The 24,841-nt window shown below is 43.9% G+C and overlaps 1 protein-coding gene across 1 annotated transcript in view; it reads left to right on the plus strand.

The window, feature by feature from the left end:
• mybbp1a (MYB binding protein (P160) 1a) overlaps positions 1-24,841 on the plus strand; it is a 92,568-nt gene that overhangs the window by 1,824 nt on the left and 65,903 nt on the right. Inside the window, exons 2-9 of the mRNA XM_052035971.1 lie at positions 423-716; positions 3,385-3,480; positions 7,315-7,398; positions 11,168-11,242; positions 13,343-13,450; positions 16,302-16,492; positions 18,142-18,309; positions 20,577-20,694. Of these exons, the coding sequence (XP_051891931.1) occupies positions 423-716; positions 3,385-3,480; positions 7,315-7,398; positions 11,168-11,242; positions 13,343-13,450; positions 16,302-16,492; positions 18,142-18,309; positions 20,577-20,694 (1,134 nt within the window). The remainder of the gene's footprint in view (positions 1-422; positions 717-3,384; positions 3,481-7,314; positions 7,399-11,167; positions 11,243-13,342; positions 13,451-16,301; positions 16,493-18,141; positions 18,310-20,576; positions 20,695-24,841) is intronic.

Below are 24,841 nucleotides of genomic sequence, written 5' to 3' on the forward strand. Positions count from 1 at the left end.
CCCCTGCCCTCACCCTCACCCCCACCCCACCCACCCACCCCTGCCCTCACCCTCACCCACCCACCCCTGCCCTCACCCTCACCCCACCCACCCCTGCCCTCACCCTCACCCCACCCACCCACCCCTACCCTCACCCTCACCCACCCCTGCCCTCACCCTCACCCACCCCTGCCCTCACCCTCACCACAGATGCTGCCCGACCCGCTGAGCTCCTCCGGCACATTGTCTGACAGTGGAAGCGGATCGACTCCACCGCGGCTGGTGGGACTTGTGTGTAAATCGGTTGCCATTCAGGGTCTCACACAAAGTGTGCTCACAGCAAGTAGACATTTATCAGAGAGAGAAAAAAAACCCCGCACCTCGGCAGATTTCACCGATGAGTTGCTAACATTGTTTTCAAACCTTCCCCACTGTTACATCAGGCGGATGTTCGGGCAGCCACTGGGGGTGGTGACCTGGCGGGAGGACCCAGCGGCAGCATGGTGGTGGAGCGGGCCGGCAGCGGGGGGACCGGGGAGCGGGCCGGCAGCGGGGGGACCGGGGAGCGGGGGGAGGCCGCCGGGGGGGCCGGGGAGCGGGGGGAGGCCGCCGGAACCAGGGCCGTCCTCCAGCAGAACCGGCAGTTCCTCGACTTCTTCTGGGACATCGCCAAACCCGAGCAGGAGGTGCGGCTGCGGGGGATCCGTGGGCTGCTCGAGTACCTGAGGAGCAGCGAGGTGAGGGGGGGGGAGGTGTGGGGGGTGGGGGGTGGGAGGTGTGGGGAGGGGAGGTGTGGGGAGGGGGGGTGGGGAGGAGGGGGAGGTGTGGGGAGGGGGGGTGGGGAGGAGGGGGAGGTGTGGGGAGGGGGGTGGGGAGGAGGGGGAGGTGTGGGGAGGGGGGGGAGGTGTGGGGAGGGGGGTGGGGAGGGGGGGGAGGTGTGGGGAGGGGGGGGGGAGGTGTGGAGGTGTGGGGGGGAGGGGGGGGAGGTGTGGAGGGAGGGAGGTTGGAGGGAGGGAGGGGGGAGGTGTGGAGGGAGGGTGGGGGGAGGGGGGGAGGTGTGGAGGGAGGGTGGGGGGAGGGGGGGAGGTGTGGAGGGAGGGTGGGGGGAGGGGGGGAGGTTGGAGGGGGGAGGTGTGGAGGGAGGAGGGGGGGAGGTGTGGAGGGAGGGTGGGGGGAGGGGGGGAGGTGTGGAGGGAGGGTGGGGGGAGGGGGGGAGGTGTGGAGGGAGGGTGGGGGGAGGGGGGAGGTGTGGAGGGAGGGTGGGGGGAGGGGGGAGGTGTGGAGGGAGGGTGGGGGGAGGGAGAGAGGGAGGGGGGAGGGGTGGGGGGAGGGGGGGAGGTGTGGAGGGAGGGAGGGTGTGGATGGAGGGGGAGGGAGGATGTGGAGGGAAAAGGGAGGGAGGAGGTGTGGAGGGAGGGTGTAGGGGAGGGAGGGTGTAGGGGAGGGAGGGGGGAGGGAGGGAGGGTGTGGAGGGAAGAGGGAGGGAGGGTGTGGAGGGAAGAGGGAGGGAGGGGGTAGGGTGGGGGGAGGGCGTGTTACGGAGGGAAGAGGGAGGGAGGGGGTAGGGTGGGGGGGAGGGCGTGTTACGGATGGGGGAGGGAGGGAGAGGGGGAGGGAGGGGGATGGGGAGAGGGGGTGTTACGGATGGGGGAGGGATCGCAGAAGCGTGGTTAGGGATCGGGGAGGGGGGTGAGGGATCGGGGGGGTTAGGGATTGGGATGGGATCGAGGGAGGGGTGTTAGGGATCGGGGAGGGGGTTTAGGGATCAGAGGGAGGGATTGGGGAGGGGGTTAGGGATCAGGAGGGAGGGATCAGGGGAGTGAGTGGGGTGGGGGGAAGGGAGGGGGAGGAGGAGGAATGTTGGGCAGGTTGGGGGATAGGGAGCGGGGGAGGGATGGAGAGGGGTCGGGCATTGGGCAGCGAATTGGGCAATGGGCTCCCTGCACGGGAGAAGTGCAGTTGCTTGGCGTTGATCCTGATGTGTAGTGTAAGGGATCAGAGCTCAGAGTGTGTGGCAGTGAGGTGCTTTTCTTCGCTCTTCCTCAACCCTTAAAACCAGGTCACCTGCTCTCTGCCCCAGATCTAGATGCTGCTCATCATCTATCCGCCACCAAACTCTCACCCTAACTTTGCTCAGTCAGACTTGAAACTTGGCCTCGCCACATCTTCCTACAGAACTAGACCTCCCTGCTTAGATATAGACATCCCAACCCTGATTCAAGCTCTCCCACCCAACCACCTGGGGACAAGACCCTGCATCAGGACCGAGAGGGTAGATAGCCAGTATAAAGAGCTGAGGGGTATGGGTGAGGCGGGAGCTGGCAAGTGATCGGTGGATCCAGGTGAGGAGGGGTTGATTGGCAGATAGGGGACGGAGCAGTGCAGATTGTGACAGAGGCTGAGAAATTATAAAGGGCTTCAGATTATGGAATCTTTCTTATCAGGTGGCTCCATTTGCCAATCAACTGCCTACTCACCTTGATCCACCTATCATTTGCCAGCTCCTGCCTCACCCCACCCCACCTCTTCTTTTACTGGGTTTCTCCACTCTACCCTCTCAGTCCTGATGCAGGGTCTTGACCCAAAGGTTAACTTTCCCTTTGCCTCCACAGATGCTGCTTGACCTGCTGAGTTCTTCCAGCCACTTGTTGTTTGCTCCAGATTATAGCAGTTATAGTCTCCTGTGTCTTGAGTTTAGACCTTTATCTACCCCCCTCTCTTCTCTAACCATGGTTGGATTCTAGCTCCTCCCCCTTCTCACCAGGTCCAGGAATTACCCCCCCCAAATCCAGATATCAGTCCCGGTTTTCTCCCCTTACCTCCCTTCTTCTCCTGATCCAGCCTCCAGCCACTAGCTGCCCCCATCCCCAACATCTGGACCAGCTCTTCTTTCTCCTTGCTTCCAGGTACAAATACCATCTCCTGTGGGATCATGACATATCTATACCACTACCCTTTCACCATGTCCCAGAATCCAGCCCTTTCATCCTTGCATCTACTCCATCTCCCACCAAGATGTCGATAACACCCCCTCATCCTGTCTTCCTGTCATCAGTTATTTTACCCTTGCTCTGTTCATTTCTCTTTCCTTTCCCATGGCCTGTTTCTCTACTCTCTTTCTCCAGCTATAAAGTTGTTTCCCCTCCTTTAACACTCATTCTCTCTTTTTCCCCCTCCAGCCGTCTCTGTCCCCCCACTCTCACCTGACTTTTTGTTGTTGCCTCTGCATGAACCATTTATTCATGTACTTTTCCTTTATTTTTCTTCACTAATCTACCTTGCTACTCGTCCAGCATTCATGCTTAATTGTCAGGTGAATGTAATCATTTGCCTTTGGATGCCATAAACTATGGACTATTTGTTGGCCCAGTATGAATTTGGAATAATACTTGACTCTGTTTCCAGGGTGACGAGCTTCAATATGCAATCAAGCGACTTATTGAGGGCCTGGCAGCGACTCGTGAAACAGCTCGTCCTGGCTTCAGTTTGGCCCTGGCACAGGTTAGACACTAATGCAGGCAATCTACAGAGGGTAACATTAAGTCAAACTGGATTTTAATTCTGCTCTTGGAGGCACGAGGTTGGAGACTAAGTCACTGCAACATTGAGTTCTCCTTGAGATTCCTCTTTTATTTTATTCCTCCCCTTTTATTTTCCATTATCAACACCAATTTACCAATGTGTCTCTTTGACAGGAAAATTTATAATGAGGAATAAGGAAATGGCAGAGGAATTAAATTTGCTTCTGTCTTCAGGGAAGAAGGCACACAAAATCTGCTCGATATACAAGAGAGTCAAAAGTCTATTGACAATGAAGGAACTAGGTATTAGCCAAAAAATAGTATTAGAGAAGTTGGTGAGCTTGAAACCCAGTCAGTCCCAAGAACCTGCTGATCTACATCCCAGAGTGTGAAAGAGATTGTTTTAGAGATAGTGGATGTTCTGATTATCATTTTCTGGAATCATTCATATGGATTAGAGGGTAGTGTGACCCCACTATTAAAAAAGAGGGAGAGAGTAAATGGGGAACTATTGACCTGTTAAGCTGGGTTATGAAAATGCTTGAATCTTTAATAGAACATAGAACAATACAGCACAATACAGGCCCTTCGGCCCACAATGTTGTGCCCACCTTTAAACCTCGCCTAAGACTATCTAACCCCTTCCTCCCACATATCCCTCAATTTTAAATTCCTTTATATGCCTATCTAGTAATCTCTTGAATTTGACCAATGTACCTGCCCTCACCACCGGCCCAGGCCGCACATTCCAGGCCCCAACCACTCTCTGGGTAAAAACCTTCCTCTGATATCTCCCTTGAACTTCCCACCATTATTTCAAAGCCATGCCCTCTTGTATTGAGCATTGGTGCCCTGGGAAAGGGGAGCTGGCTGTCCACTCTATCTATTCCTCTCAATATTTTGTACACCTGTATCATGTCTCCTCTCATCCTCCTCCTCTCCAAAGAGTAAAGCCCTAGCTCCCTTAGTCTCTCCTCATAATGCCTACTCTCTAAACCAGGCAGCATCCTGGTAAATCTCCTCTGCACCCTTTCCAACGCTTCCACATCCTTCCTATAATAAAGCGACCAGAACTGGACACTGTAGTCCAAGTGTGGTCTTTAATGAAGGGTGTTATGCCAGAACACCTTGAAAGAATAGTAGGATTGAATGGAATCGGTATGCATGAGAGGAAAATCATATTTGATTAATCTGCTGAAGTTCTTTGAGAATGTAACTAGTAGAAGAGATGAAGGGGAAATGGTGGATGTGTTGTATTTGGATTTTCAGAAAGATTTTGATAAGATCAACAAACAAAGTGGGAATAAAGTGATCTTTCTCAGGTTAACAGGCTGTGTCAGTGTGGATCTTGCAGAGATTAGTGCTTGGACTTCAGCTATTCACAATCTGTCCCAACAATTTGACTGAGGGAACCAAATATATTTTCATGCTTGCTGACGATACTAAACCAGGTGAGATGGTGGGGAGGATGTAAAGAGGTTAGAAGGGGATATGGGCAAACTGGAGGTCTCAGGGGTTGGGAACGTGGCAGATGTAATGTGAAAAAAAGTGATGCCATCCAGCTAACGGAAATGCAGATTTTATTATATCATAGGAAATTGGGTAATGTTGATGTTCAAAGGGGCCCAGGTAAGCTTGTTCACAGGTCATTGAAGGCCAACATGCAGCTGTAGCAAGCAAGTAGGAAGGCAAATATTATGTTAGTGTTTATTATGGAGGATTTCAATATTTTTTCATATTTTCTTATGATATAGGGGGGTGGCTCCCAGAGCAATCCCTTAATCCTATTCTCCTACTTATTTTCTTATTCTCTCTTACGTGCCTATCAACTCTATCCTACGCAACTGTGTATATGGACAGCACAGTGGTGCAGCTGGTAAAGCCACTGCCTCACAGCACCAGAGACCCGAGTTTGTTCCCTATCTCAGGTGCTGTCTGTGTGGAGTTTGCACGTTTTCACTGTGACCATGTGGGTTTCCTCCTAGTACTCCAGTTTCCTCCACATCTCATTCAAATCCTCTGTAATAAACATACCATTTGCCTTCCTAATTGCTTGCTGCACCTGCACGTTGGTGGTTTGGTTGGCCACTGTAAATTGCCTCTAGTGTGTTGGTAAATGGTGGAATCTGGGGGGAGTTGATGATAATGAAGGGGAATAAAAAAATAGGAGTAGTTTACAATGGGTGATTGATGGTCAGCACAGATTTGGTGGGCCAAAAGGGGCCTGTTTCCGTACTGTATGACTCCCATCACCCACCTACATATAATTTACACTGATCAATTAGCACGTCTTTGGGGTGTGGGAAGACACAAACAACTGGGGTAAACTTGCACGGTCACAAGGAGAATATGCAGACTCCACGAGGATAGTACCAGAGATCAAGATCAAACCCAGGTCACAGGAACTGCGAGGCAGCAGCACTACGTCTGCACCATTGCCTCCTTAAGGATAGGGAACTCTTATTGCAATTGCACAGGGCCTTGGTCGGGCTGTACCTGGAGTATAGGGCACAGGTTTGGTCTCCTTACCCTACAGTATGTAAGGATGTACTTGGTATAGAGGGAGTGCAGTGAGGATTCACTTAGACTGGTTCCAGGGATGGTGAGTTTGCCTAATGTGGAGAGATTGAGTAGATTGGGATAATATTCCCTGTAGAGTTTAGAAGAATGAGGAGATCTCCCTGAAACTAAGGACTTGTCAGGCCAGATTTAGAGAAGATGTTTTCAGTGGCTAAGGAGTCTAGGAGCAGGGTGCACAGTCTCAGCAAAAGGGATACACCATTTAGGACTGAGCTGAGGGAAAGTTTCTTCACTCAGTGGGTGGAGCATCTTTGGAATTCCCAGACCTCAAAAGGCTGTGGAGGCTGTTGTGCTAATTCAAAATGGGGATGGATGGATCACTGGGCAACAATAGAATCAAGGATTAAATGCGTGGTGATGGAAAATGGCGCTGAGGCAGAGGATCAGCCATGATCTTGATGGATGGCAGAGAAGGCTTGAAGGGCTGGGTAGCCTGCTTCTGCTCCTACTTCTTACGTTATGGCTGAGTAATTAGATCTGCTGGTGCTCCATTCATTCCTCAACAGAGCACAACTTGAACTGTTCCTTTTGATTTTCTTTCAGATGCCCAAGCCTCTGTACTTTCTTTGTAAAGCTATCCTTAAAGCTGCTTCTTTGACTTGAGCTTTTTTTTTTACTTACAGTGTGGTAACAGGCCCTTTCGGCCCAACGAGTCCGTGCCGCCCATTTTAAACCCCCAAATTAACCTACCCGTACGTCTTTCGAATGTGGGAGGAAACCGGAGCACCCGGAGGAAACCCACGCAGACACGAGAGAACATACAAACTTCTTACAGACAGCGACGGGAATCGAACCCCGGTCGCTGGCGCTGTAATAGCGTCGCGCTAACCACTCCGCTACCGTGCCACCCCTTTTAGTCACCTGACTTCTCCTTTTGTGGATTATTGTCAATGTTTAGTTTGGTATTGCAGCATAGAACACTTAGGGCATTTAACTGAAGGCTAATTCACTAATGATTGCAGGTGGAAGCCTGGTAACTTTCTCCTTGTTGAGACACATGGGGGCAACCTCAGAGTTCAATTAGCAGTTCATCCTGGGACTGGATTTGTGTCTTGCCTGGTAGTGTACCTGGTAGAACAAAATAATGTGGTATGGTACAGTTCAGTCGGAAGTATCCCTGATGAACCGGTGACACTAATGGCTGTTACTCTCTTTGCATTCTTCTGCTGTTGGGGCCCTATGTAAGATGTGTTGTGAGTGTTTTTTGTTAATTCTGATTTCTCTTCACTTATAGGTCCTGCAATTCAATGAGGAGATCTCTCTGCAGACAATCCTGGAGCAGATTAAAATGAAACATGATATAACGAAAACTAAGAAGGTGTGTGGTTGAAGAGAATTGAGTAAGGTTTTAAGTACCATAATTGAAAGTTACATCGAGTACAGATGTCTTCATGTTGTATGTAATTTCAGCCATCTCTGGAACAATGTAGAATTTGGATGTTATCTTTTTCTGTGCAATCATGTACAAGAATGGAGAGGTCATAATAACATTTCATTAGTCAGTTAGACGTCAGATATGCAAAATGTGATGTCTATTGGGAGGAAGAGTTAAGGGAGGACATGGACCGAATAAATAAAATTTCCGAAGGAATTGAGGAGCATTAATTCAGATTATAGCAAAACTCCGAAAATCTGCCATCTGCCTTGTTCATTAGTACACTAAGTCCTCACTCTCTGCAGACCTACTATCTGCTTACGTGCAAAGTCGGCCTGTATTACTGGTACACTGGGCATGGTGTGTGACCAGGCTCGGGGGTTCTGAAATACATGTAGGCTTGCAGAGTTGGGATCCCGACTGCTTGTAGGTTTCAGTTTGTTTGATGAGCTGAAATTTACAAGCTGAAGCTCACCGGTTTCTGTGACCCGTGCTCTCGTTAGACTTGGTGGGGTGGGGCAGAGGGGGGTGGTGGAGAGCTCAGTTTCCTGCTTCCTTTAAACTCGCCAACTTCATTAGAAAATTTATTACACTAATGTATAGCATGATTAAAAGCAGATTAAGTTTATTGTGGTAGGCGTGTATATACACGGTATAAATGCCATGAAAATTAGCTTATTGCGGCAGCAATACGGTACATTACAAACATGACAAATGTAAGTTAACATAAACTTAACGTGTGCGCTAAAATAAACATCACACTAGTGCAAGTTAAGAGAGAAAGAAATATAGTCTGAGGTAGTGTTGGGGTTTTTCAGGTCAGATCAAGAACCTGACGGCAGTGGGGAAGAAGCTGCTGTTGAACCTTGAGGTGTGGGTCTTCAGGTTCCTGTACCTCCTGCCTGATGGCAGCATTGAGAAGAGGGCATGGCCTGAATGGAGGGAGTCTCTGATGGATGTCACCTTCCTGAAACATCATCTCTTGTAGATGTCCTTGATGGTGGGGAGCACTGTACCGGTGATGGAACTGGCTGAGTCCCACCACTCTCTGTTGCCTCTTGCATTTCTGTGCATTGGAGTTTCAATACCAGGCCGTAATGCAACCAGTCAGAATGCTTTCCACTATACGTCTATTGAAGTTTGTTAAAGTCTTCGATGACGTGCCAAATCTCCTTAAACTTCTAAGAAAGTGGGGATGCTGGTGCACCTTCTTCATGGTTGGGCCCAGGATAGGTCCTCTGAGATGCTGACACCCAGAAACTTGAAGCTGCTCACCCTTTCCTCTGCAGACCCCTCAATGAGGACTGGTGAGTTGGCTTGATTTTCCCTTCCTAAAGTCCACAATCGGTTCCTAGTTTTACTCACATTGAGCGCAAGGTTGTTGTTACGACGCCACTCAACCAGCTGACCTATCTCACTCCTGTATGCCACCTCATCATCATCCATGCAGTTAAAATATAAATGAGTTAAGGGTAATATGGAGAAATATCCAGTGGTGCAAAAAATCTGCTGGTCTGCCATCACCAAAGTCTTAAGGGTGCCTGATTATCAGAGTTTTGCTGTAACACATTTTCAAAGGTGGGAGGACAAAGTGATAGAACTGTGGAATGGGTAGAAGGTGGAGAGAAACATATGAAACCCTCTGTATCATAAGTAGGGTTATAACAGTAGGAGAGCATTCTAAATCTATTCAGTGAATAGTTAGTCTGCAGCTAGAGTACCACATCCAGTTTGGGTGTCCTGCTTACAAAAGATACAAAGATCTAACAGTAATGAGGGGCTTTAATAAGGAGCATGTGAGAGAAACTGGGTCTTTTTCATTTTGGCTAAACCGATTGATCTGATAAAAGTTATCAGAAATTGCAGGACTTGGGTATGTTGAATCTTGAAAATATATTCTTCTTCTGGTCTGTGAGATGGTAATCAAAGGACATAATTTAATTAATACTGTGGAGCATTTATATATAAATGTTTCCAAGATTAACAGCTTTCATTAATATTAATGCAGTGTTTCAGCCATGAGGAGAGAGAGGGTAGATAGTGAGAAACTTTTCCCTTCAGTAAAGGTGTCCTAAACCAGAGGACATAAGTTTAAAGTCAAAAGAAGGAAATTTGAGGAAGAATTCTTTTTCACCCAGAGGGTGGTTGAAATCTGGAATGCTTTTCTTGAGGGGTTGGTGGATGCAAGTACTGTTGCAACATAAGTACTTGCCAAAGAATGCCATGGACCAAGCGCTCCAAAATCCAAAATAGATTTAGTATAGATGGGCACTTGATGGCCAGCAAAAATACAGTGGGCTGACGAGGCTGTTTTCCATGTTATATAACTCTTTGACCACTAAAGATGTTAAGAAAAATTGGAATTTCTTTTAATCAAGAATGTTGGTAAAACCATGGAATGCCAGCAGTATCTAAAGGGAAGCAGACAAATAAAAAATCATGAAGGTGTGTTGAAGAGAGAGGGAAATGAGCAGGTAATTCCTACAGAGAACCAACACGGATCAGAAGGACTCTTTCAGTGCTGTAAGATGATGCAAGTTTGTTGCAGTTATTTCAGTTGTACATAAGGGGTATCATGTAGTTTTAACCTTATTCTTACACATGCACCGATTAATCTTCATTGCTCAATCCTTAAATGTTTAAACAGGAATAAAATAATCACATCACAAGTGATTACATCAGACATTCTCTCTTGTTTTTCTGAATTATTGTAAACCAAGCTAGGAGTTCTGGATTATTTGTGGGTGGGTGTGGAAGCACTGAGCCATCATGTGGTTGGGTACTGGTTTGAATTTGGAATTGTACTCCCTGTTGCTGCATTGAATTTTCTGTTTTGGTTCTAATAACAGGAGAAAGGGATGGTTTAAGATTTGTGCTTCTCTCAGTGAGTGAAAATCAAAGATGGTTTGCTTGCTCGTGCTTCTGGCTGGTGAATTATCACCAGGATCTTAAGGAATGGTAAACAGGAATGGTGGGAGGCCATACAGCTGATCAGAATCCTTTTGCAGGCATGTATCCTTGAGATATTCTAAAACAGGTTGTGATATGCCATAGGATGGTCTATTAATATTGCTGATTTTGGGTACCATGCATGGTAGAATGGTTATTTTTTTCCAATCGTAGAAGTGTTGTAATGCAGAGGGAAGCCATTGGCCTTAGTCCATGCCAGCTCCCTGTAGAGCAGTCTGTATCATTCCTATTCCTTCATCGTTCCCCTGTAGCCCTGTAAATTATTTCCCCTCATGTCTATCCAACTCCCCTTTGAAATTTATTAATTCTGCTTCCACCATCCGTACAGGCAATGAATTCCTGAATTATCACTACTTGCTGTATTCACATATATAAAAGAGCTTTTCCTTGCATCTACCCTGTATCTTTTGTTCTTCACTTTAGATTTATGTCCCCTGGTTCTTGCACCATCCACCAATGGAACTGACCTTATCTAACCTCATGATATTTAAAGAACGCTCTCAGATCTCCTGTCAACCTTCTTTGCTCTATCAAGAGAATAGTTGGGTCAGATCCTTTGAGAAGTGCTCAATGCAAGTCTAGCGCATTTGCACAGAAGAACAGGTCTCCTCAATCATTTCCTATTCTGGTAGATAGCAAGTGATGGAAACAGGCAGAGAGAATACAAAACATATAAATTACCCTAGACCATGCAACCAGCCATTACATCATTGGGTTAACTCAATGTGTTTTCTTATTCCAGAAACTCATCAGAAATGCTGCATTTGGAAATCTCTTTGGTGTCTTGGCACTCTCACAATCTGGAAGACTATTAAAGGTAACTGCATTCTCGTCCAACTGCCACTGAAAAAACGAATGGCAGCTGGTTTGTGTGCGAAAGACACAGATTTGTATTTCCTTGATGTGGCCATTATAAAGAATGCCTTCACTTTAATTACTTTGCAGTAGAGGTGGAAGATCAGGGGTAGAAAAATGGCCTAAAGAAGGCAGGACTGGTTACAGGATTTTGGGATGAGATTGGTGTAGCAAGCCCAACAAGGAGGTTGGATGGGGAGGGGAGGGAGGATGTAGCTTCAGAAAACAAAACTGAGCAGGTGGTAGGAATGTCAGTGGGAAAACATTTCTGTGATGGTGTTTGTAATTCAGTAAGATTTATGGTTATGGAAGAGGACAAGTGTGTTATAGGAGGAAGACTTCAGGCGGTGTTAGGCTAGTTCTATGAGATTGAAGTGATTTAGCAAAAGTGGACCAGAAACAGCTCCCCGTCGGCAAAGTGATGGCTAAATTAACCTGAGTCATTTAAGGAGGAAATTTAAGAGGTTCAGGGTAAATGTACCTGCAAAGAATTAAAGATAGAACTGTCAAATCTAGAAACCCTGGTTCAGAAGTTGCATAGAAGGTAAAATGAGGTAAAACAGGGGAGTTTGTGTCAAATGCTGAGAGCTTAATATAAGCAGAAAGCTTGGAAGAGCATAGATAGGGGTGAAATTAAAAGGGAAATTAGCAAAGCAAAATCAGGGGATGAAAAGATAAGTAAAATCAAATAAAATCCAAAGTTTTTATTTGATTTTAATACATTTATAAAGCATCATTGCCCTTGCTCTTAATACACTTATAAAGCATCTTTGGATTTTATTTGATTTTACTTGAGGATAACTAAGGGAAGAATATAGTCTATTAGAGACCAAAAAGCTGATGTGTGTGGAGACACAGGATTTAGCCTTAGGTTTTAATGAATATTTTGGATCCTCTTCAAGAAAAAAAGAGGAAAATGCAGATGTTATAATGAAGGGGACAAGTGTAGAATAGTGAATGTGGGGGGAAAAATAATAGGTTAGCATCTTGTGAAAAAAGATGAATTGCCAGACCTGACTGACATATATACCAAGCTGTTTAAAAAGAGCAGGGGAGATAATGCAGGAGCTCTGACTACAGTATTTAAGTCCTGTGTCTCTGTATTATTTCAGTCCACCTTGGCTATAAATGTGCAAGAGGATTGGAGGACAGCTAATGTTGTAGTGTTGTTTAAAGATGGAGTGAGGAAAGAAAAACAAGTGGTAGGCAAATGATTGAAATAAATTCCAAGGATTTTACATTCCCTTGCTTTGAAAGGTCCAGATTAATCAGGGAGAGTCAGCGTGGATTTGTTAAGAAAAGGTTGATTGAATTTGTTGAGGAGGTAACCAGGATGATCAGTGAGGATCGTGCATTTAATACAGTCTCCGTGGATTATAGTAAGGTTTTTGACAAGTATCGCATTGATGGTTAAAAATGTAAAAGCCCGAGGAGGAGGGGCAAATTGAATCCATTGACTCTGTGACAGGAAGCAGAGTAATTGTTGACAGGCGTTGTAGTGACAGCAAAGCAAGTGAAGTTCCACGGGGTTTTGTTTTTACTTGGTCTGTTGCTATTTACAAAATATATCAACAACTTAGACTTAAAGTAGCTGTGTGGTAGGAGTCTGCTTGTCCATCTCCCATGTTATATTAGACTCAGTTCCTTCTGTACTACTATAAATGAATCAGCATACCTCACTGTCACTTTCCATCCCACATTGTTACCCCAGCCTGGCATCAGTTCTTTCTCCTTCTCTCATACTGTCTCCCAGGACTTCTCTCAAGTCCAGCAGGCATCGTTTTTGAGTCAGTTACTGCAGTCCACAATCTATTCTACATACTTTTCCCGTTGTCTTTCCACAGTGGCTTTACCTGTCTGTTTGTCTTTTGAAATGTTTACTGATGACTTACTCCAGTTTTGCATACTTTTACCAAACAGCTTCTCATGAAAGTGTTTATTATTATCTATCATGAAGTGGTATCCAATTATAACCTGTCTGATTTAAATGGCTGACATTACTTTTGTTTGGGGAATATAAAGATATGTTAAGTTTTCATATTTAATTCAAAATTGTTGCTAGGACCCTGATGTTCTTTTGGAGTCAGTCCGACTGTTGCAAAGCCTCAGTCAATATAAACAACACCTCCGGGATCTGCCAGGGAAAACTATTGTGGACATCCTATCTGAGGTAAGGTTTTGGGTTAGACTAGTTGCATGTATTTTTAAAGTGCTCATTTGCTCATCTGGTAAATGTCTGGCACATGTGGCCTTGAATGTGCTGCTCAGAGAGCTATGCAGAGCAGAGGAATCATTACTAGTTCATCATAATTAAGCTGAATGAATATTTTGAGAAATTTACTGGCTTAATTGATTGGCAAATGGCCTTGGAATTTGTCCATATGGAATTTAGAGGGGATATGCTGAAGTCCATTCAAGTAATCATTAGTGAGAATAAAACCTTACAAGATTAAAGTTGGCTTTATGTGATATAGGTTGAGAGATGTGAGACTGAGAGTAGGCGGAAGAGACTGCTCCGATTTTGGGAGGTGTGACGAGTGGATATTCCCCAAGCATCTGTAGTTGGTCCTCAAGGTTCACTTTTGATGCCCCTGTTTTTTTAATTCATTCACAGGATGTCATTTGTAATGTCCTTGAAAATGATGATGAATCTCCTTAAACCACTACAGTCCTTCTGGTGAAGATACACCCATTATACTGTTGAGTAGAGAGGTTGTTAAACCAGTGACATTGAATGAACAAGTTAATTCCAAGCCATTATTATGTGGGACTTGGAGTGGAACTTGCAGGTAGCAGTGCTAATGTGTTTGCTATTGTTGACCTCTTGGTACAGGTTGCAGGTGCTTTTGAAAGAGCCTGAAGGGAGTTACTGCATTGTTTTCAGTTTATGGTACATACTGTGACCTTGGAGTTGAGGACGGTAAATGTTTAAGGTGTTGGATGAGGTGACTTTCACATGGGCTGCTTTGTCAGGAATGGTTTGAAGGATCTTGACTGTTGTTGCAGCTGCACTCATCCAGGCAAGTGCACTTCTGATGGTTTTTCTGAGAATATAGATCACAGAATATCAACCTGACCTCCTGCTCCACTAGCATTTATGTCTCTGCTCCAATTAAATTTCTGTTCAATGGTAGTCAAGTACGATGAGGTACTGGTGCAGTGAAAAGCTTGCTTGCAATGGCATTATAGATATAAGTTATGCATAAGTTATACAAGACAGTGAAGAAAAAAGGCTGTGTAAAACAAGACCTGTGCAAAAAAAACCAATCAGAGATGAGTCCATAGTAGTGCAAGAGGAGGTCTGTAGTGTTCTGTTGCTGAAGTAGGGTTAGGGTTGTGCTGGTTGGTTCAAGAACCTTATGGTTGTAGGAAAGAAGCTGTTCCTGAACCTGGTGGTGTAGGACTTCAGGCTTCTGTACATCCTGCCTATCTGCAAGACGTTTATGATGGGGCATTCAGTGAGAAGGAAACATTGAACATAAGAGGGTTAGATTCTCTTATTGCAGACGACCATTGCCCAGCATTTGTGTAGTGCAAATCTTGCTCATCATTTATCAACCTGAGCCTGACTGTTGTTTAGGTGTCGCTGCTGATAGACTGCTTCGTTATCTGGAAATTTGAGAATGGGATGCAACACAATGCAATCATCAGCAAATGTTTCCTCTTTATGACGATGATGGAGTGAAGGACGTTGCTGAAATAGACCAGAACACTGCCCTGAGCAGCTGTTGCAATGATGTTTCAAATGGATGATGCTTTGTTTCCTCAAGTTCACTGATACACTGACTGAAGGCAGAGTTCACTGATATTTGAATGACAAGAGAGCAGGGAAGTGGTATTGAGACCAAGAATGGATCATCGTTATCTTACTGAATGGTGAGGCAGGCTTAAGGGGCCAAATGGTTAACTCCTGCTTCTGGTTCTGTTGCTCTTTGTGAACAGAATTGGGAGTCAAAGTAAGTTGTGACAGTGAGGTCAGGAAATTTAAAATAAAAATGGGCACAGCTTAAGTGATTGAATTTACCCTAATCGTCTCAGGGAAGAGTTAACGACCTTCAGGAAAGATTGTGAAGAGTAGGATATTTTTCTCTGGAAATGAGAAGACTGAGTATGACAAAATAATGTTATGGGGAGATTTAGTGTTGTAGATGCAGTTTTTTCCACATATGTGTCATGAAAGTTCACAATCATATATGTCGTGAAAGTCCAATAGGGAGTATTCAAAAGAGATGCAAGTTGTGAGACTACCATAGAGTAGTTGAGACAAATAGCTTGGAGGCATTAAAGAGGAAGATAGACTCAAGTGGTTGGAAGAAATGAAAGGTCATGCCACTATGGTTGGTTGAAGGTAAGAGGAGGTTTGTGTGGAGTATTAAAACCTGTATGAACAAGCTGGGTCTATATCCTTGCTGTGCAGTACACTCCTGACCCTGTTATCCATGTTGTCCCTTAGTCGACCCCAGGCCCCATCTCAAATTTTTTCAAATATATCTATGTACGTGTGCTTGTTGAGGAACCGATCTATATAAATATAACGATCAGGTTCCAGACCACAGCTCCCCACTGTGTGATGTTGGACTAAAGAGGAGTCCTTGTTTACACAGCTCTGCCTTTTGGTCTCAAAACCTGTCACTGCTTGTAAACTTTAAGTAATTGAATGGAAGTAGTTTGTTAGCTAATGTCATTTCCTTTTAGGTGTTTTAATGTGTTTATTAATGCACGTTAATGCTTTTAAAACATTTTGGGGCATACTTGTGTTTATTTGGGGTATTGTATTGGATAAAAAGGAGAGGGCGTTAGTGGTATCCGTGTTTTTATTTGTTAACCGCAGGAAGCCCATGCCCTTGCCCCTTGCACATAGCAAGGACTTAGTGTAAATTTAATGTAATAAAGGGATGGAGAGCAGCTATCAAGCAGTTTATATCTCGAGACTCTGCAGTGCTGGCAAGCATATAAAAGTAAACTACAGTGCAGGATAGTTCATAGTCTCTCTTCTCTAATTCTGCTTTACGTTGTCGCAGACCCCAGAGGACATATTTAAGAAGGTTCTGTTTGGAGCCTTGAAGGCGGACATGTCGTCTGCTTTCAGCAGCCCATCGCAGTTGCATTTGCTCTTGGTGGCTCTCCAACGCTTCCCAAATGTTCTGAAACCTCAAAATCTGAAAACTTTGCTCGGATCCTCTACTATTTTGTCACCAGGAAATATTCCCAAGTAAGTCATATATTTTAATGATTAATAATGAAAATGCAAGGGGATGAAAATTTGGGTCAGATACAGGAAAGAGTGGGAGGGAGAACAAGTAATCATTTATCATCTTTCATGACCACACTGAGTCCCAAAGCATTTTTGAAGAGGTCCCCCACCAACCTTAGCCACTTTCACCCTGCTTATATATCTATAGAAACTCTTACTGTTTGTTTTGATGTTTTCTCTTTTTAAAACAAAATCAATTTCTTCCTCCTCATGAGATTTTTAGTCTTTCGCTGCTGGATCCCAAATCCCTCCCAGTTCTCTGGCCCACCACAAGCCCTTGCCACTTTGTATGCCCTACTTTTCAATTTAACCTTTTCCTTGACCTCCTTTGGTAACTGCAGATTGTGCCTCTTATGGATTCCCTCTTTCTCATTGGGATAAGTTTCTGCTGAATGTTGTGGACAAGCTGTTGGAATATCTGTTGCTGTTCATCTGCTGACCTGTCCTTTAGCTTATTTTCCTAGTGCACCTTCGACGACACCATCTTCATACCATTATAATTGCCCTTATTTAAGTTCAAGACAGTAGTTACGGTCCTGTGGTATTCACCCTCAAACTGCATCTGGAATTCTATCATATTGTGGTCACTACCTCCTAGGGGATCTTTAACCTCTTATTAATCCTTCCCCATTACTGATGACGAAATCTAAAATATTCTGTTTCCGGGTAGGCTCTTTAACATACTGTTCCAAGAAGCAATCCCTGACTCATTCCACAAATTCTTCTATAATACCCTTGCCAGTTTGGTTCATTCAATCAATATGTAGATTAAATTCTCCCATGACAATTGCAATTCCCTTCAAACGTGCCCTAGATAATTCCCCATTATACTCTGCCCTATTCAGAAGTCGCATTTCGGGAGCCGAAATACTACTCCCACCTGTAACTTCTTTCCCTCGCTCTACGTGATTTCAACCCTCACCGATTCTGCATTACTATCCACCGCCTTTGTGTCACGACTCCACACCGCTCTTCCTGCAGTCATATAAAACTTTGCTTTTCAAGGATACATATAATTTTCCTTTTTGAAAGTTGCTATTGAATCTTCTTCCACTACCCTTTTGGAATGCATTCCAGATCTTGACAACTTACTGTTTTGTTTAAGTACGGTTCTCAACTCCCCTAGCCTTATGCTGGTTATCTTAAGTTTGTGCATCTGGTTACTGAGCTTTTTGCCTCTCTAAGCAGCTTATTCTTTTTTGAAATCCTATTGTAACTTTGAGCATCTTTATCAGATCTTTCATAAAAACTGAAAATGTTTGATCTAACTTTTTCTCATATTAACGGAAGGTCATTGACATGAAGCATTAGTTCCGTTTCTCTGTGCACAGATGCTGCCTGACCTGAGTATTTCCAATTTTAATTCAGATTTCCAGCATCTGCAGTTTTTTGCTTTTTTATTAAATCTGCCCTTAATCTTAACTGCTCCAAGGAGAGCAATTCCACCACCTCTCAGCCCCTCAGTCCTGGTACCTGCTGGTAAATCTTGCAGTCTCCATGGTTTCAGTGCCCTTCCCAAAGTATGCTTCTCAAAATTGGTGGCAATAATGCTGAGGTCTGGCTGTGTTTGTGCCATATTTTACACCAACCTTTCCTTTTTGGTGCAGGTTAATTGAGTTGCTGAAAGTTGCTGCTAAGTCTGTGAAGAAGGATCAGACTCTGCCACCACTTGCCTTGGATCTGGTGCGTGTTGCCTTACGGGAGGGCACATTCGACACATTTTGGAAGGAGCTGGTGGAAAACGGCTTGCTCAAGGACCGTTCAGGGCCCACCAGGTACGTAACAATAACATCACAGCATCACTGTACAGCTAATAGGCTGCAGCCACAAAAGGGATGTTTGCATTTATATTGCGCCCGTTGTGAACTCTGAATAACTCATTGGTTCATAGACAATTAAATACCCTTGAAGTGTAGTCACTGCTGTAATGTGGGGATGGTGAGATAATTTCCATTATCACCCTCTTTTTTGTGACACTATAAGCCCTTTTACATTTTAATTTCTCCTGCCTTCCACCCTATCAGAGACATTTCCTACTGTTCTTTCTTTCCCCCTCCCCACTTCTTCTGCACCTTGAAGTTTCTATCTTGTGGAATTATTTCCCAACTCCGAAAGGTCATTGGTTAGAAACAATCTTCTAGGATGCTGCCTAACTGCTGAGGATTTCAAGAATTATTTTACATGTCAGATATTCACCATCTTCAGTATTTTGGTTTGGGTTTTTTTTTGGCTGTGTATGTTCCTTCAGCGAATGTTAAAAATCAGGAGGTCTTCAAACAATGGTCCAATTTAGTTGACTGTGTGTTGGGGTAAATGTTCTCTTTTGCCAGACTGCATACAACTGGTACAAAATGCACAGGATGCGGATCACAAAACCGATAGAAGTCACAACTGAGACTCGGTCCTCTATTGCTTTCAGAGAACAAAACAGAACAAACTCTTATTGGTCAAAAGGCCAGTGGGTTACCTCAGATGGCACACAGGCATTTGTGTGAGGAAAGTTGCAGGTGCAATTCCTGGTAGGGGTTTACAGCTGGCCTCAGGCTCCATGGGTTGTGATACCATAGCTTTCAATGAAAACATGAGATAATCAAACATTCATTACCAAGACCACTGATTTTTACCTCATAACACTGCTTTATTCCACTCAGTAGTTCATTTCTGCTGAAATCTTCATCCATGCCTTTTCCACCTCTAGACTTGACTATTCCAACTCACATCAGGCCAGTACATTTCCTTCCACCATCCATAAACTACAGCATTACTGCTTGCTTCCCAACTCGTATTCAGTCCTGTTCATCCATTGCCCTATGCTCATTGAGCAGCACCAGCTCACAGTCCAGCAACGCCTTGAACTGAAAATCCTCACCTTTGTTTTCAGCTCCCTTGGTCTCACATCTCCCCACATCCGTTACTTCAATCGTCTGACATCCGTTCACTTCTCAAATATTGGAATGCTGTGCAATGCAATTTTAATTACTCCACTATCAGTAGCCGTTTCTCTTGCTATTGAGGTTCTAGGATTGATTATCTGCTTTAACATTTCATTACGCAGCTGCTGTTAAATTTTGATGGCTAATATCTAAAAAGCATTTGGCTAATTTGGAGCATCAAGGAGGCTGCATGGACGATGTGCAAATTGTGACGGTTCAGTACAGTACTGAGTGACTGATTCTTTGTTAGAAGTGACATCTTTCAGATGAAATGCCGAGTCAAATCTGACTTCACAAATCCCATGCTACTATTTTCAAGTGTATATGGGGAGTTCTTCCTCAATCTCCATCACAATAAAGGCCAACGACTGAATTCTAGTATCCTTTGATTCAGTGTCCCAGGGTGGAAATACTAAACTATTTTAAACTTGCTTCTTCTTATAAATGGGCACCTCCAAGTAGCAATGACAACTTTTCTTTTTCCACATAGTCCTGCTAAAATGCATTTTACTGTAATTTTGGAGAATACCAGAACTGAACTTCAGTTAACTTACAGAGCAAGCTGATGCAAATCCAGATATGTATTAATTTCAATCTCCCAACATGTTCAGATACTGGGTTAAGTGGTTAAAATATAGTCTCAATCATGCAGGTCAGGATTAAAATTGCTAAATAAACAAATATGAACTGCACCAATCGGCTTTTTTTTAATTGTTTTTGAGTGATGCTTTGGTTAAGTAGTAGTAAAATTTATAGTCCTTTTTGAATTTTTTATCTCCTTCCAAGTTATAAGAAAATTGAGTGTTGGTGCTCCCCAGGTGAGAGGGAACCACTCGGCATCTCTGATATGGCAGCGAAGCTTTTAGCCCTACTTTCTTTCATGTGTCTAACGTACATTTAATATGTCACATTTGGCCTTGAGTCTGCCATTTTTGGTCTGCAAGCCAAATCTTTACAGACATTTACAGTGGTCCTTTGGTCATTTCCATGGAATAGAAATGAATATTTTGTGTTTCAGTTCCACTTTGCTTCTGACCAATTGATTTGTTAGATCTGAATGTAACCAGTCTGTGCCCTCTTTGTAATCTCTTATGTTCTCTTTTATTCAGCTATCTGTGTTTCCGGTTACTTGGCAACACATTACCATTGCTAAATCTGTGTCAGCTCAACCTTGTTCTCACAGGGGAAGTGATGAGGCACTATGGGGACCATGTGGTTTCAGCTCAGGTACGTCTTCTCTGTTGTGATGTTAAGCATCAGAGTTTTTGATCCTTTGCAGCATCTCTCCATTTCTAGACTAAAACTGTGGGTGCATTTGGGCATTGTAGTGACTAAGAAGAAAATGCTTCCTCTTGAACAACATTATGTGCGACAGGAAGGCAGTAGTGTTATTTCAGACATCTTGGGGTATCTTCGGTTCACCCAGGTTTTCAAAACAAAAAGGCTTCTAGTTTGAGATCTGCAGAGAACTTGGAACTTTCAGACCAGCTGGTTTTCTTTCTTTGAACTACTCTTCCAATTATAAGCCATGTTTAGTTGGTAATATTGAGCCTCCTAGTAAGAACAAGAACAGCTTATACTTGTACAGCCCCTTTAATACCCTGTGTCCTCCTTGGAGCTGTAGACATTTATGTGGTACCTTTTGTGACCTTTGGATGTCCTAGGGCAATTTAGTCCTAGTTAATCACTTTCGATTTGTTGTCATTCTTGTCATGTATGATGTGTGCCAACTAATTGTGTACAAGCAACGACATAATAATGGCCATGTAATCAATGTTAAGAGTTGGTTGAAGGCAAACATTGGCTACTCTGCCATCTTTAGTGGCCATTCAAGATCCTAGGGCATTAGGGTTAACAGTAAGAAAGTTCCTGCTCATCGACCTGGCTAATTTTTACCTTTTGGCTCTTTGTAGGACTTGTGTGAAGTTTGTTTTAATATTTGCAATTGTTCCTACAGTGACTGCACTCAAAATAGTAATTCATTAGAATTGTAAAGGATGCTGTTCAAATGCATTGTTTCTTCATTTAACTTTTAGAATCTGCAATAAGATATCCTTAAATCCAATGACAAAAACAGTTAGACGCAGCTTATCCTGGAGCTAGCACCTTTGCTGCTACCCATGTGTCTCTGTGCAGTACTGATTTCAATGCATCTGGCTCTATGCGTGTAATTTAGTTTGGAGGTGCATTTAAACATTTTGCCTTTTGTGTAAGAGGGTTTCTTGGATATTTGTATTGTTTTGCTACTTGCTGAATTCACAATGTTATAGAATAATACTTGCATTTGATGCTAGGGTTTTTGCATTTCATGCTGAGGTGAATAGATATTTAGCTTATAAAGGAATCAAGTGAGATGAGAATTGGGTAGGAAATTAACATTTGCTGTAGGATCAGCCATGATCTTATTGAATGGCTGAGCAAGCACAAAGGGGGTATATGGCCAACTCCTGATTCTAATTGTTAAGTTCTTATGAGGTGTTAGAAAAGCTGAGATTGTCCTCCTCAGAGCAGGGAAGGTTAAGTTATGAATGTGTGAATTGGAAAGGAGAAGGCCACTTGGCCCCTCAACCCTGCTGTGCCGTTTATTCAGATCACGGCTGATCTGTTTACAACCTCAACTCCACATTCTCTCCACCTGTGTAATCACTCACCCCCTTACTTATTACGTATCTATCTATTACGTATTTTATCTACAAAATCTATAAAATTCCAGCAGGGCTGGACGGGCTACATACAGGAATGATGTTCCCAACGGCTGGAAAGTCCAGAACCAAGGATCACAGCCTCACAATGTGGGCTATGCCCTTTAGAACTGAAATCAGGAGAAATTCCTTAACCATATAGGTGGTGACCCTGTGAAGTTTTCTACCACAGAAGTTAGTGAAGGGATGTCATGAAATATATCTATCTCCTTCTTGAATATATTTATTAATGCTACTTTTGAATTTATGCTAATATGAATGCTACTATTGGGTACTCCTTGTAGTTCGTTCTGATATGAAAATCTTCCCCCACCTCCGCTTGCCTCCCTTTTGCTGGAATCATGGCAGTGGCACTGGAATGTCTTCTTAGACTCTTGTGATCACCAATTGTCATGGGAGCAGCTTTTAAAGCACTGACAGATTCTAGCTCTCCGGAAGAAGGGCACAAGCTGAGCCCGTCGCTGGACATGTCAATGCCAGCTGGCACCTTGTGGGTGTTGGTAATGACTTGACTTCATGGGCAGAGTTGTTGCTGCAGCCAGACTTACTGTTCAATGATAGTCCTAAGACTTTGTTTCAATAATCTACAACCTGAGTATTGGCCGGGTCAAAATGTAGGGACTTCCTAACCAACCCTACTACGGTTCAAGGCTTGAGATCATAAAGCATGAACAATAAATGCCCAGGATTGCCAGTGACACCTTCATCCTCAGAATCAATAAAGGAAGTAATGCAAAGTGGCAATAATTGAGAAGAGTTGAAAAGGTTGGATAAAACCAGAAATAGTGGTCCAGTTATTTTAAAAGCCTGTAGCAGAATAAAGGGAATCTTAAGCTAAGATGAGGATGTTCCAGACTCTGTGAAAGGACAGATTAAAGTAGAAGGAAGTGCAGTATGTGTCTCTTTTGATGTTTTGTTAGATGGCCTATTTGGAAATTGAAGGTGAGCAGCATTCAGATGGCAATTGATTTGTGATTTGGAAATATAGCAATGCAGTTTGAAATTGAAATGGTTCAAGTTTGAGGGGAGAGAGAGAGAGAGAGAGAGGGGGGGGGAACCCAGGTGTTTCACTATTGTCACTGCTTCAGATTTGTGACTTTGAATTCTTCAATGACCTTCATAGAGATCAACAAAGGCCAGCAAGCTTTTAATTTATCTTTGGATAGTGTCTCGCTGATATTTTTGCAGAGGTTCTGCAATGCTTGGTGTGCCTTTGACATGTGCTAACTGTTAATTTACTGACTCTCCGTGGTCTGAGAGCAGTTTATCACAGCTTCTGGGAGGTTCCAGATAGCAGTCCATTTACTGCTACATCAGGCAGATACTTGTGCTAATCTCTGTTGTGGTCAGAACCTGAGAGGTTGAGGTGTAAATATTTAAAGAGATGGTTGCCTTGACTGACCCATAGCTGACATGTAATGTAGGATTTATCCTAAGACTGGAAATCTCCCTTGCCTGAAAGGCCCCTTCCTTCCCTGGCAGCTATTGTTTTGCTATTGCAGTGACTGCTGTGTTGGAATCTCCATTACAAATTGCTAGCAAGAACTGGCAGTGACACACAAAATGACTGTTACCATAGAATCATAGAATAGTACAGCACAATACAGGCCCTTCGGCCCACCATGCTGTGCCGACCTTTAAACCTCGCCTAAGTCTATCTAACCTCTTCCTCCCACATATTCCCCCTATTTTAAATTCGTCCATATGCTTATCTAACAACCTCTTGAATTTGACCAATGTACCTGCCTCCACCACTGCCCCAGGCAGCGCATTCCATGAATGAGCCACTCTCTGGGTGAAAAACCTCCCTCTGATATCTCCCTTGAACTTCCCACCCATTACTTTAAAGCCATGCCCTCTTGTATTGAGCATTGGTGCCCTGGGAAAGAGGTGCTGGCTATTCCTATTAATATTTTGTATACCTCTATCATGTCTCCCCTCATCCTCCTCTCCAAAGAGAAAAGCCCTAGCTCCCTCAGACTCTCCTCATAATCCATACTCTCCAAACCAGGCAGCATCCTGGTAAATCTCCTCTGCACCCTTTCCAATGCTTCCACATCCTTCCTATAATGAGGCGACCAGAACTGGAAACCAGTTACTGATTTTGTAACCACAAGAACTTGCAGGGGATTGGTGTGTTACTGTTGAAATTAGCTCTTTACATCCATACCAAAAATAATTTAAAATAAATCTAATGGAATCTTTGTCCTGCTGAGATTGGAATAGATTTTAAATAAACTTGCTTTTTTTCCCTCTGAGCTGAACATCAATTTTATGTCCAATCAGTTTGAAACCGTTCACAACCCAAACACGTATGGATCGAATGAATCAAAATCAGGAACAAAACAAACAAGTTCAGCACATCAGTCACAAGCAGCTAGCAGACAAGTCGCATCAAAAGAGGAATTGATCATAGAGTGCTACTCATTTTGAAATAGCTTTTGGTCCTTCTCATCACAAGCTTGTAGTGATGGTAATAAAGTTATCCAGCACACACACAATGAAATACCTCAAAGTATAATTAGTTTATTTATGTGTACTGCGTGTTTTGAAATTACATTCTTGCTGAGAGACCTGTCTGTCTGTTGGCTGCCTGGGTTTCTACTTCCATCAGTTCTATTAAGAAATCAGCCAATTTAACAGATTCCCAGAATGCAGCCCATCAAACTAAA

Source organism: Pristis pectinata, chromosome 21 (assembly GCF_009764475.1).
Source record: "Pristis pectinata isolate sPriPec2 chromosome 21, sPriPec2.1.pri, whole genome shotgun sequence".
NCBI lineage: Eukaryota > Metazoa > Chordata > Chondrichthyes > Rhinopristiformes > Pristidae > Pristis > Pristis pectinata.